Source organism: Bos indicus, chromosome 13, assembly GCF_029378745.1.
Source record: "Bos indicus isolate NIAB-ARS_2022 breed Sahiwal x Tharparkar chromosome 13, NIAB-ARS_B.indTharparkar_mat_pri_1.0, whole genome shotgun sequence".
Lineage (NCBI taxonomy): Eukaryota > Metazoa > Chordata > Mammalia > Artiodactyla > Bovidae > Bos > Bos indicus.
In genome coordinates this window covers 36518650-36532470 of record NC_091772.1, presented here as the reverse complement: position 1 = coordinate 36532470, position 13821 = coordinate 36518650, and the positions used below count along the sequence as shown (strand labels likewise).

General features: G+C 36.7%; 1 protein-coding gene across 2 annotated transcripts in view; it reads right to left on the bottom strand.

Moving 5' to 3' along the window:
- Positions 1-13821, bottom strand: part of MPP7 (MAGUK p55 scaffold protein 7) — a 229416-nt gene that overhangs the window by 55513 nt on the left and 160082 nt on the right. For both annotated transcript variants that reach the window (XM_019973184.2, XM_070800975.1), the window contains exons 8-11: positions 13655-13740; positions 9169-9243; positions 8779-8975; positions 8243-8307 (exon numbers count right to left, since the gene is read on the bottom strand). In XM_019973184.2, coding sequence (XP_019828743.1) covers positions 8243-8307; positions 8779-8975; positions 9169-9243; positions 13655-13740 — 423 coding nt within the window. The remainder of the gene's footprint in view (positions 1-8242; positions 8308-8778; positions 8976-9168; positions 9244-13654; positions 13741-13821) is intronic.

Below are 13821 nucleotides of genomic sequence, written 5' to 3'. Positions count from 1 at the left end.
ATCACTTCAAACAGTCACAAAGCACAGCAAAGAACAGCCCTCACAATGCTACTCTTAAACATAAAACATTTTGTTTTATATTTAAGTTTACAGTAACATTTTGAAACAGCATGCAATTCTTTTTTCACGCTTCTTTGGAAGTGCCTTAACTGCAGTTCCAAGAACATTTTAACAGACTTGTCTGATACATTTATATTTTGTCAATCAAGAAAATTATACCACTTGATCCCTAAAGTAAATTTATTTTTGTAAGTCAGGCTCCTTGAGACTATGTAAAATATAACACTTATTTTGGCTCACTGGAGTAGACAGAAAGGTTAAAATGAAGACACAGCCCTTCTTTTGATTAAAAAAAAAAATGAACGATGAAAACATTTTAAAATAAACAATATGCTATTAATTATTGCCAAGAATTAAACAAATACTGGGTTTTGCAAATCTTAAGTTTTTAATTTAAGTAGTGGGGTCCTAATTATTTTAGGCTTCTCATCTTTACACAAATATACTTCTAAAACTAATAACACAGACTGCAGAAATCAAATAGTTAAGAAGACGCTCCCCACATCCTTAGGCAATAAGTCTGTCAGTAGATATGAATAGCACTGTTTTCTTCATTTATCTTTGAGACTATTACAGATAAAAGTAATGTACTACATTAGAATACTGTGTATACTGCTGCTTTATGAAGCAAAAAAACAAGTGTACATTTCTTTCTAAAACAAAGTCCAACCATGACTGCGGGTACTATAATGTCAAGATCAAAGTTAGGATGTACAATGATCTTTTAAATATAAACTGCTTACTATGGTCAATTTAATCCTCTACATATGTGCACTAAACAAAATTACTAGACTATGCAGGGAAACTTGTATACATGTACCTTTAATTTCCTCTGAGAAGCACAAAAAAAGAAAAGGAGGAAATGATTAAATGTGCAGAAAATACAATTAAAGTAGGAAGATAGATACTGCACCCAAGGGACCAAAAAAAAAAAAAAAATCCACCTACCACTCTCAACTGTCTCCTCATCTTAGAAAAGCCAAAGGGAAAAAACAAATGTATTTTAAATATTTCAAAATAATTAGTCAATGAATAAAATAGAATAGAATCTGAAAAACTACATTTTAGACTATACTGTAGTTATGGTCTAAAAATAATGTATACATGTAAGCAGTGAAAACACAAAAGTCTTCATATAGTTTATTAAATACCCAAAAGGGAAAATAACCAGAAAAAACCATCAGCATTTCTTAAAAATACCTTCTATAAGGGGATTATATTAATTTTCATGGTACAGTTCTATTTCTAAACTATTTAGAACTAAGGATATTTCATGATGAAAATAGTAAAAAAAAAGTAAACATTTTCAAAGCAACAAATTTTGCCCTTAAAGTGTCTATATATCCTGTAAATGTAACAATATCCTGACAACTGTCGTCAACTTATTATACATATGAAATGAGTCAGACAGAACCCTTTATTTTTATTCTGTCTATATTACATGATGAAAAGTATTTTAAGAAATAATCTGAAATAATTCTTAAGTTACTAACAAGAAGGCATTATGAGTTAGGTTTGACCTAGGAGACTCCTCTTCAGTTAATGAAGGAGAGAGAACTGGATATTTAACAGAAGAACATTGTAACCACAAGTCAAGGCAGGAGATGTTTTGCTACCTGACCTTACTGAGTGAACAGGACCAATCAGAATAGCTCTCTGCTGGCTTCTCTCTTCACAGGACAGCACAGAAGCCAAAGAAAACACTTAGGAGAAAGTGTGCACAACATCTTGTTTTTACTTTTCAAATACCCATGGGTCTTCAAACTGCGTTAGCTTTATTGGGACAGTCATTTGCCAAGATGACAAGCTAATTATTACTATTCAGGTTTATAGTATGAGTCACTCAAGTTGTGAATTTATTTATCCTCATTTCTTAGGAGCTCTGAAATGCCACGTGCATCTAAAACAAATGATTAGAAAACAAACAATGAAGGGATGTGACACAGGATAGCCAAGCCCAACATCTAAGTAGAAATAAAAACAAGTCATGTTAAAGACTGACCAACCTGTGATCTCAGACAATTCTGCTGTAAAGCATAATAGATTGTCAAACAGTGTACTTTTGTGATAATACACAATAAGATAGACTGAATATTGCACTCTTGATTAAAGACTCCACATTACATAAATCAGATGATAAAAAGCCATGTCTCTCTCACACACACACACAAATTAAAACACCAAGTCCATCCACATAAAAATAAAATCTGTAACTTAAAATATATGCAGCATATGTACATTTCATATTCTAATAAGAGGTCCTAAATATGCTGCATAAATTCTCAAAAGAACATTTCCTCCTTGCAATTCTAAAGTAGGAAGAGATGGTATTTTTAGCATGACAAAACATACACATAAATATCCAATAGCAAGTATCATGCTTAATAGAACCCAGTAGAAAAAGCAAAGAGGAAAAATATATAAAAGGTGGATCTCAGAAGAGAGCTGGGGTAAGCTGCAGGACTCTTGCTTCAGTTAGGCACTGCTGAATGCACATCAAATGGATAATGTTACATAATTCTCCAACAACCCTATGAAGCTGGAAGTATTATCCCCATTTTACAGATGGGAAATCAGAGGTAGAGAGGGATAAGGCACTCATAAGTGGCACATGGGACATGGACCCATGCAGTCCAGTTCCAGAGTCTGAGTTTTGAATTACCATGCAATCACCCCAAAAGTCACTTTTTAATACCTGGAGCTTCAAACTAGGAAACCTAAGTTAAGGGAAAAGTCCCTGGAAATAACAGATTTCTGTCAAGTTTCCCAACTACCTCCCTCCACCCTCCACTACTCCAGCCTGCTGCCCGCCCAGAATCCTCAGCCTCGTAGGTGTTTGCCTGCCAGGGGAGCCAGGGAAGGGCCTTCTCCTCTCCCAGCTGCAGCAAGAGTCCGCTCTACATCACTGAGCACCGACATGCAGAATGCAACAATTATAAAAAGCAGAGAGGAGAGACAGACCAAGGTCACAATGAGAGAGAGCAGTGTCCTCAGAGGGAGGAAAAGCACTGCATCCCAGGCAGGATGGACTTGTTGCTAGAGGTTACCAGAGTGGGACCCATCAGATGCTCCTGACAAGTGGAGAAGCTGTGTCTGTATTGGTGGGATATTCTCTGGGGCAGAGTTAGGCCCCACTCTAGAAACTGCTTTCTCAGACCACACACCCCTCACTGTACTCCCCTAAAGGCTGCAGTGATCCATGACCACAGAGCAGACCTCTAACCACTGGTCAACTCTCTTACCTGTATGAACCAGGGTCCCAGGACAAAAGGCAGAAGACAGTACGGTTGAGAATCTCTCACATGGAAAAGCTAAACACATACACCCTGACAGTCTTATCTTTATGTGTGTGTTGCTAAGTCACTTCAGTCGTGTCCGACTCTGTGTGACCCCATAGACGGCAGCCCACCAGGCTCCCCTGTCCCTGGGATTCTCCAGGCAAGAACACTGGAGTGGGTTGCCATTTCCTTCTCCAATGCAATTATGTGTGTGAGGAGATCACAGTCTATTGAGATGAAAACTAAGCAACAACAAGAAAGGTCTTCACCTCAACCATCTCATGACCAGATGTGCAATTTACAACTTAATTCATCTACACCTCTTTCTACACAAACTGATCTTTGATATCTCCCAAAAGGTGTCGGGGCAAAAAAGTATTTCTCATATTTTTAAAACCTCATATGTTTCTCTTACACACAATCCCACCAATATTCAGAAAATGTGTGACAAAGTATTAGACACACAAATTTAAGAACATACTCTATTTGTTAATTTTTGAATTAAATGTATGTATGAAAACAGTAAATAAACATTATCTAAGATGCCAGGAAGAAGGGGCTTACTCAGCTAGGAAAGTACTATTACAACAACCTGTAGAGTAATGATATATACATATATATCTTGTTTGGCCTTCCAGAACACTGGTACCATGTGAATGAATTCACTCTTTTCCTCAATGTTTAAACTGTATTGCTAGTAGACTGTGATCTTCAGTTCACAAAATATTTGTCTTTGAATGAACCTGGTGACACTCTATTTAAATGGACACCCTTTGACTGCAGTTAAATGTTTTCTTTTTTACCCACATGATAACAATCAAAATTGGTTAAAACAAATTCTAAAATATTTTGTCTCTACCTTCTAATTTTTAAGAAGTCAGTAAGTTGTACAATTATTTTTTATAACTGGAATTCTATTAAAGCTATTTTGTAAAAGGAAATATTTTCATTAATATTCAATCATCATTATTAGAAATATTCAGGTATTTATACTTTGATAACTAAAAACAGGTAAATAAGCACTGTAAATAAATATACTTGAACATTCTGCAGTAAAATAGACTCCATGAATAAGAGCCTTTTCTGAATCCCACACAGACTCGATTTAAATATAAATTACATCGAACTGAAGTTAAAGTTTATGCTACTAAGAAGCTAATTCCTAACTTATATACTTACGTTTCAATAGAAAGGGAACAAATAATATTTCAAGTAATCAAAGAAATTCATATTTCTTTTTAGAAGTTAGGTGACATCATATGGCATTACATACGCAACTGAACTATAAAAATCAGTTTTGACAGAAGAAACATAGTTCCTTTAAATTATATTGACACAAGTATCGCAAGCTGCCAAGTTGTCTGTCAGGATATCTATCCCTACGTACCACTTGAAACATAAAATGTGCTCGTACTCAGCCCCAAACACCCTGTGTCCTTCTGCTGCTGCTGCTGCTAAGTCGCTTCAGTCGTGTCCGACTCTATGCGACCCCACAGATGGCAGCCCACCAGGCTCCGCCGTCCCTGGGATTCTCCAGGCAAGAACACTGGAGCGGGTTGCCATTTCCTTCTCCAATGCATGGAAGTGAAAAGTGAAAGTGAAGTCACTCAATAAGTGTGTCCTTCTGGTGACTATCTAAACCCTCATCACAGCAAAGAACACGTGTCAGCCTTCCAGCTCTGTTCTTCTGTCTGTATTATTAACATTCATTATGTGACAGCCCAGCATTAGATGAAGCAGGGAAGGCAAGCAGACAAAACTGCATATAAACTTCTTTGTTGGAAAGACCTACTGTACAGCACAGGGAACTCTGCTCAATGTTACCTGGCAGCCTGGATGGGAGGGGAGTTTGGGGAGAATGGATACATGTAGTATATGGATGGCTGAATCCCTTTGCTGTCCACCTGAAACTATCACAATATTGTTAATCAGCTACACTCCAATATAAAATACAAAGTTAAAAAAAGTTTCTTTGTTGGATAAGAGGAGGAGGAGGAAGTGGAAGAGGAGGAGATGAATTGCTACGTCAAACTTCTAAGATTCAGGAATGTTTTAGTTTTAAGAGTTCATGTTTTAGTTTTAAAGAATGTGTAAGAAGCAAATTATTTTGTTTGAGGAGCCCATTTTTCTGGATATGTATTAGATATACGTGGATTCTTAAGGAGAGGAACTATAATTAAGCATCAAGGTTGAATACCACATACACTCAGAATTTTGCATATAAGGATGGCAGTTGTAAAGCCTGAGGAAGTCTTCTAATTTTATTCAGAATAAAATTGATTTCCTTTATTCTGGGTCTCATGGAGCCAGGAACGAGAGTTCTAGCACAAACACAAAGGCAGAGATAACACAGCCCTGGGATGCTCCAACCCTTCTTGACTTCTACACTCACATTAACTGAACCCCTATAGGACCAGGGCCATTACCCACAAACTTTTCCTCCATGCAGACTTCAGTTATACAGTTTACTCTTCATTTAAAATAAAGAGTAAAACACTAGTAATGCAAAAGCAATCACTTTGTGAAAAAGTTAACTGGCTAATTTGACATTTTTAGATTAGTCATTTTTCTAAATTCCATGCCTTAACCATTATCTTTCTAGGTTTTAAGTGCCCTTGTGAAATTTTGTGAAGAAAATTTTTATAAACATGAGTTTTTTCCATAAATTTATAAATACCAAGGTGGATTATTCTTCTTTTAGAAATTTTATATTAAATCAGAAACTTTAAAACCTATTATATGTTATTCAATGTAATTAAATAGAATGATTATAAAATATATATAGATTTTTTCAATAAAATGAAATATAAAAATAAAAGACTTTATATTAGCTTTCTGCTTTTCTTCATAGTATTATTCTACAATTCAGCAAAGGGCATGAAAACATGAATGTCCTACTCCAACAATCTAAGTACCAAAAGTTGAAGTCCAGGAAGTGTTGAGTCAGACGGCTTTTATGAGATTCTGTTACATTAAAAAAAAATCATTTTCAAATACACAGGCTACAAAACAAAGTGCTTTAAATGCTTTTAAAAATGTTCAGATCCAGTGCAATGATTTTTGCATAACTTTTGAGTTCAGGGGTTTATGAGACAACATTCAAAGAAATTTCAAATGGAATTTCAATTCTTTGAGAATAAAGACATTGGCTTTCTATTTAATTTTCACAGAAATATAAAGCTTCTCTGAACAAGGCTGTATTACTATATGCTAGTGATTTATTCCAGCTAATATTGACCAGATTTATTTTTATTTAAAAATAAGGAACACCTAAATATGAGAACAATGCATCTCTCAGTGAATCAAAATCTAGGTTATAAAAAAGAGAGAGAAGAAGAAAAGGAAAAAAAGGTGAAAGGACCTCCACATTCCATAATGACAAGTCTTCGGGCTCAGATACCAGAGTTTTAACATATAAAAGAAATTATGTACATTCAAAGACAAAAAATCTCCATTATAATTAGTGCTTCTACACACACACCCACAGACAAACACACACACCCTCTTACATTCACAAACATTTACACTGAAACCAGTGGGGAGAGCTGTTAAAAAGACAACCTCTCTACTTTGTACAGTTCTTTAAAAAAAAAAAATACATCTATCAAAAATTTTACATAAGTGAACATTCATAATTATAACCAATTGTACATTTCTACATTGTCTAAAACCCAAGCCAATTTGAGTATGCATTCAGATTTGAGTAGAATCACATCTACTTCATTTTCAGGTTACACATATTTTGTCCCACATATATAAGAAGTGTGCAGGCCCTCAAATTCAAAAGTCCCTCAGAGAGCAAGTCGGGTAGGGGCCTCTGGATGTGCTCCCAGTGAAAATTCATCACGCTGAACAACGCAACACTCTGGTTAAACTTGAAGCCCTCAGTGTCACAGTCCATTTGGCTGTCTACGATAAGGGTTTCTTCCTTCTGCCCAGACTGAACAGAGCAAGAACAAGCAGGCTTTTGCATCAGTGCTCTGCTTGAAGCCTGCTGGTGAGATTTATACTCGACTGCAGTTTGGCTCCCTTCTAACGTGATTCCTGGGCTCTATGCTCCTACTAACTGACAGAAATAACAGGAGATGTGAAAAGCACAGCGATACCAAAAACAGATGTTGGTGTATAATTCCAGGACCGTTTATTTGCTCATTTCACCTTTTAATGTACAATTTCTATGCTGAAAACAAAGGGCTTTTAAAAAACTCTTAAAATACCTAGAACCATGAAACAAAGAAGATAAAACGGGACATTTAAAGATAAGCTGGGGACTTATAAGAGGTGGGAGATGGGAAGTCAAGAGAGGCTGAGAGAAGGGTAGGTTGAAAGAAAAAGCACACTATCTCTTCCAGCAATCCTACATCCTTGTTTTTCTTACTCTTATTTTCTTTTAATCTAGTCTGGTAATAACTCTGAACAGACAGGGTGAAGGTCAGAGCTTCGTTTTGACTATGATGTCAAAACAAACAAGGAACAAAACAGAACAAGAACAACTGTTTTAGGCACAAGTCCTTTTGTGCCCAAGAAAATGATGGATTTTTTTTCCCCTCTAATCTTTACCAAGAATTATCTAAACCAAACCTCTTAGCTTTACAGAGATAAGAGATGCATTTTAGGTTACAATATAAAATACCTAAATTCAGAAAACAAAAGAGTAGCAATCTTTTTTTTTTCCTTAAAGAGTGAGTCATGGGTTTATTATAAACAACCCCAAAGACCCCTTTCTTCAAAAGATTCACTTTGCCATTCCCATTACAAATTTCTTACTTGTTGGTTCTTATGAAAAGATGATCCAAAAGTTACCACATGTAATAGGGCCTCTTATTCTACCACAAACACCTGCTATAATAGTCAAAAATAAACAGCAAGGTTTAGGTTTTCTGCATTCTTATTAACAAACTTACATGATTTCCTACTGGAAACTTTCAGGGGCTGGACTAATATTTCTGGTCGTCTCAGAGCCAGTCTCCTGAGGAAAAGAAGGTCAATATGCCTATCAATTTTCAGGACAGATCCAAGACTAATATAATACCAAAATACTAAAAGTCTTAAGAAAAAATGGAAAGTTGGAGGAAAAAATGAATACAATGCAATCTACTCAAATTAAGAAATAAATCCTCTAACTTCCAAATTTTTATAAATTCTCCTGACTCTGAAATCACTTTTTTTTCTTCTAGCTTTCACATCAATGCAGTTTCAGATATTAATGTGCTATTTTCCATTTGCTTCATAACAAAAAGTGAATATGACCTGAGACTGTCATGTTATTTTTGGTCATTATTCATACTTCATTAGACAAAACAGAAATCCAAACCTGAGGGATAGAGGCTTCGAAGGCAAGGTTTCAGGGCTTATTTTATCACAACTATGCTGAAATGGTATTTTGCAGGGAACAAAAGGTCAGCTGCAGACAGGCCATGATTCTGCGCCAGGAACTCACCTTTCCTGGAAATGCTTAGAGGGAATCAGTCCTGCTCTGGGGTTGGCATCTCCTTCATGCTTTGCTTGCCACCACGTTGCATCATCTTGGCTCATAATCTGAAGAATATCTCCCTTTTTGAAAGAAAGCCCGGCTTCCTTACATGGAATTGCTTTATCCTCATTAGGGTCATAGTCAAAGAGGGCTTTGATAAACATCTACAAGAGAGTTCCATTTACGATGAATAAATATAAAGAGCAAATGTGAAATGGCCAGTATTCGTCTAACTCTGATTTATTTAAAAAACAGAATATTAAGGTCAACTTGCTGAAACAAAAAAGATATGTACTGAATGGAAAAACATTAGTTCCTCCTGGGGGGAAAGAAAAAGGATTTTTAAGGAATGATTACCTTGCCTTCCTTCGATGGTGTCTCTTCTTTGATGCTGGGTATAATCTTAAACGTTATTGCACCCTGCGACTGAGCCTGTTATCAGAGGAAAGAAAGTGTTATAAGAAAACCTCGGGAACCAAAGAGAAAGGAACTAAAATAGGTAGAAAATGAAATGATTCTGAAAATTTACAAGCTTGGGATTTTCTACTCTTAGATAAAACAAACCAAGGAAACTATTTTTGTAGAAATTCCTGTAACGTGAGAAAGTGCTAAAGTTTGTCAAATAAGTTAAAAAACATTAACCACTAAATCCACTTTTACCTCCTGTGTACTTTAAAAATGCCGGTGAATATATTACCATCCATGTTACTTCAAAATAGAAACACACTATGCACAGTGCCTTACACAGACAGGATTAAATGCAAAGAACAGACTGCGTGTGAGGCTCAGACCTTCACATCCAAGGATCTCATTTTCAGGGACAAAATACCTGCAACTGTCAGCAATGTGGTTATAGATACATGACCCAATCAGTTGCAAGGTTCATCAGAAACATAATGAAGAACACTCATCTCTATAGATTCTGGTTAGTAAGTAAAGTACCAAATGATGTAGATTAATTAAAAGATGAAAAGATTATCTAATTTAATGAAAACAAGCAACAATACCCACGATTCTTTGCTGACTACCTCACATGACAGTAGGTAACAAGGACCTACTGTCTAACACAGGGAACTCTGCTCAGTATTCTGTAATAATCTGTATCAGAAAAGAGTCTGCAAAAGAATGTGTGTGTGTTACTGGATCACTTTGCTGTACACCTGAAACTGGCATGACATTGTAAAGCAACTATACTTCAGAAAAAAAAATTTTTTAAGAGTAGGTCTTCCTTTAACACACTCTTATACCATTCTTTCCCTTCTTTTAGCGTTTGTCATAACCAGATCTATATAATTACTTATACAATTATTTCTTAATGTCTGTTGAAGAAATCGCTTCCAAGTTTTACTGATCAAACTAGTTATGTTTCGAGTGAACATGAAAGGTACTGAAAGTGTTAGTTATTCAGTTATGTTCAACTCTTCACGACCCCAGGCTCCTCTGTCTATGGAACTCTTGAGGCAAGAATACTGGAGAGAGTTGCCATTCCCTTCTCCAGAGGATTGAACCTGGGTCTCCGGCATTGCAGGTGGATTCTTTACCTTCTGAGTCATCAGGGAAGCCCTAATGTCTGTCACACCCACTAAACTGTAAGCTCTGTGAAAGCTCTAAATATCTGGTACATATTTAAGAGGAATGAAGGATGGAAGAAAAGAGGAAAAGGTGGAGACAGGAAGCGAGGGAGAGAAGAAGAGTGGACCTCTCTGAGGCTCAGCCATCAGCAAGTGCTGTAACCAGGAAACTGGTTAAAAAGGCCCCGACTGGTACTGTCTGTCAATTTCCATGATGTGAATACTCCCACCATGGACAATTTTAATGTATCAGCATAAAGTCACTGAAAGTCAAGATGGGAAAAGCTGCATAGAGTCAGCCTTTTTTCACTTTTTAAAATTTTTATTAGAGTATAGGTGATTTACAGTACTGTTAGTTTCTGCTGTACGGCAAAGTGAATCAGTTATATATATACCTATTCTTTTTTTAGATTCTTTTCCCATATAGGTCATTACAGAGTATTGAGTAGAGTTCCCTTTGCTCTACAGTAGGCCCTTAATAGTTATCTATTTTATACATAGCAGTGTGTATATATGTCAATCTCAACCTCCCAATTTATCCCTCCCCCATCGCCCCCGGGAACCATAAATTTGTTTTTTTAGATCTGTGACTCTGTTTCTGTTTTGTAAATAAGTTCATTTTTTAGAGCATAGAATCAGTTTTGTCAGTATATGGAAGCAACTCTAGTGCAACATAGACATTCACATAAAACGGGAGTTTAACAGCATAAATATCAGAATTTCATAAAGGAGTGATTTCAAAATGATAATATTGTTGCTATTGCTTATCATAAAAGTAACTCACTAATCTTACTAAGAGTATTGAAAGAAAGTAGAAAGAAAGCAAGTCTTCTCAATAATCTCTTCCCATTCTTCTAGTTTGTGCATGTGTTTTAATTTATGTAAAGCCCTTAAAACAAGTATCACTAAGGGCTCCATCAGTGTAAGCAATCACTAGTACTATTGTTCGGAGAAGGCAACGGCACCCCACTCCAGTACTCTTGCCTGGAAAATCCCATGGACGGAGGAGCCTGGTGGGCTACAGTCCATGGGGTCACTAGGTGTCGGACATGACTGAGCGACTTCACTTTATTTTTTCACTTTCATGCATTGGAGAAGGAAATGGCAACCCACTCCAGTGTTCTTGCCTGGAGAATCCCAGGGATGGGGGAGCCTGGTGGGCTGCCGTCTATGGGGTCACACAGAGTCAGACACGACTGACGCGACTTAGCAGCAGCAGCAGCAGCAGCAGCAGCACTATCGTTATTACTAAATCATAAGGTCTATCAGCCAGTGTGGACACTTCACAATAATCCATCACTTGGGTGAACAATTATTCAATCAGTGCAACCTTAATAGTTTCTAGACATTTTTAAACTATCTTGTTTATACACATTTGCCAAATTATTTCCTTAGGGTTAATTTGCAACAGTTGACTTTCTTGTAAATGCTTTTGTGTTTGTGTGTGTGTGTATGTGTGAGAGACCATGCTGCATGGCATGTGGGATCTTTGTTTCCTGACCATGAATTGAACCCATGCTCCCTGCAGTGGAAGTGCAGTCTTAATCACTGAACTGCCAGGGAAGTCAATAGCTGAATTTCTTATTAAAGAGTACACAAATTTAGAGTGGACAGTTTCAGCTAGCCATCTCAAAAGATGCTATTAGTTTATCCTACCAACAGAAGCATACAAACATTATTTCCTTATAATCTGGCTAAACGGAGAAGGCAATGGCACCCTACTCCAGTACTCTTGCTTGGAAAATCCCATGGACGGAGGAGCCTGTTAGGCTGCAATCCATGGGGTCGCTGAGAGTCGGACACGACTGAGCGACTTCACTTTCACTTTTCACTTTCATGCATTGGAGAAGGAAATGGCAACCCACTCCAGTGTTCTTGCCTGGAGAATCCCAGGGACGGGGAAGCCTGGTGGGCTGCCGTCTATGGGGTCGCACAGAGTTGGAAATGACTGAAGTGACTTAACATAATCTGGCTAACTCTAGGTGTTATCAAGCTTTTAAATAACCACCAGTCCAATATTTTTCAGACATCATGTTTTTTGGTCATTTTTGTCTGTACATATGCTTTGCTGTTCTATAACTGCTTTTTTCTTAATGATTGTTAAGAACTCTCATATACATTAAATATGAGCCTTTAATCATATAAATTGAAAATATTTTGCCTATAACCTCATTTGTCTTTTAAATTTTATGTACAGCATCTTTTCCTGTAGAAAAAGTTTTCAGTTCTAGTCATTACATCTATTTGAATTTCACATCAAGGTTAGAAATTCTTTCTTGGCCTTTTGGCTAAGATCAAGTGTAGTATGGGGGCTTCTCAGGTGGCACAGTAGTTAAAAAAAAAAAAAAAAGTACTAAAGAATCTGCCTGCCAATGCAAGAAACACGAGATGCAGGTTCAATCCTTGGGTTGGGAAGATTCCCCGGGAGTAGATGGCAACCTGCTCCAGTATTCTTGCCTGAAAAATTCCATGGACAGAGGAGCTGGTGGGCTATAGTACATGGGGTCACAAAGAGTCAGACATGACAGAGCAGACATGTCATGAGAGTCAGACATGACAGAGCACAATGATTTTTTTAAAAACTGAATTTGGGGGAATTTAGTTTTGTGTGAGTTGTACAATAAGGACTATTTTTCTAACTGAATAATCAATTAATCCAATACCATTTATGAAACAATCTCACTGCTTTCACACTCATTTAAAATGCTATCTTAATCATTTACTAAATTTTCATATACACTGAGATCTGTTTTGAGATACCAAGACTCTTGACAGGTTAATAATATGTTTTTATACATAACAGGGACAATGTCTCTTTATTTTGTCCTTATAAATAAACAAATGAATTTGAGAATTTATATTGCCAAGGCCTATAGTAGTTTCATTCCATTTTAGACTTCAGATATCTAAGTTAGTTTCACTACTTTATATACCTGGAAGATATAGGCCCCAGAGATAAATGTATCACTGGCAATGTGTATTAAAGTCCTAATTTGGGACAGGCCCTGTCAAACTCCTGACCTACAGGAGCTCATTGAATCTTTGAACCCTCCAGTGAAAGATTTACCACTTCTTATTCTAATTTTGTAGATGAATACAGGGAAGCAATAAAAAGATGAAGGTATTTTCCAAGGACACACAGGGATTAAGTTAATAGAGTCAGGATCCAAATCCTGGATTGCCGAATCCAAATCCTGTGTTCATTACCAGGTCTGAAACACAGCGATTCAATTTCATTTTCATGGCAATTTTAAAATAAATTTTCAGCTTACCAAGATCTGGATTATTTCCTCAGGCCTTTTATCCTCGACCGGTATCCCATTCACTTCCCTAAGTTCATCGCCAACATGAATAAGACCTGAGAGAAAGCAAATTCAGAAAACCAGCAGCATTACCTACAAAAGAAACCATGGTTTGTGACTGTGTCCACACTGAACGC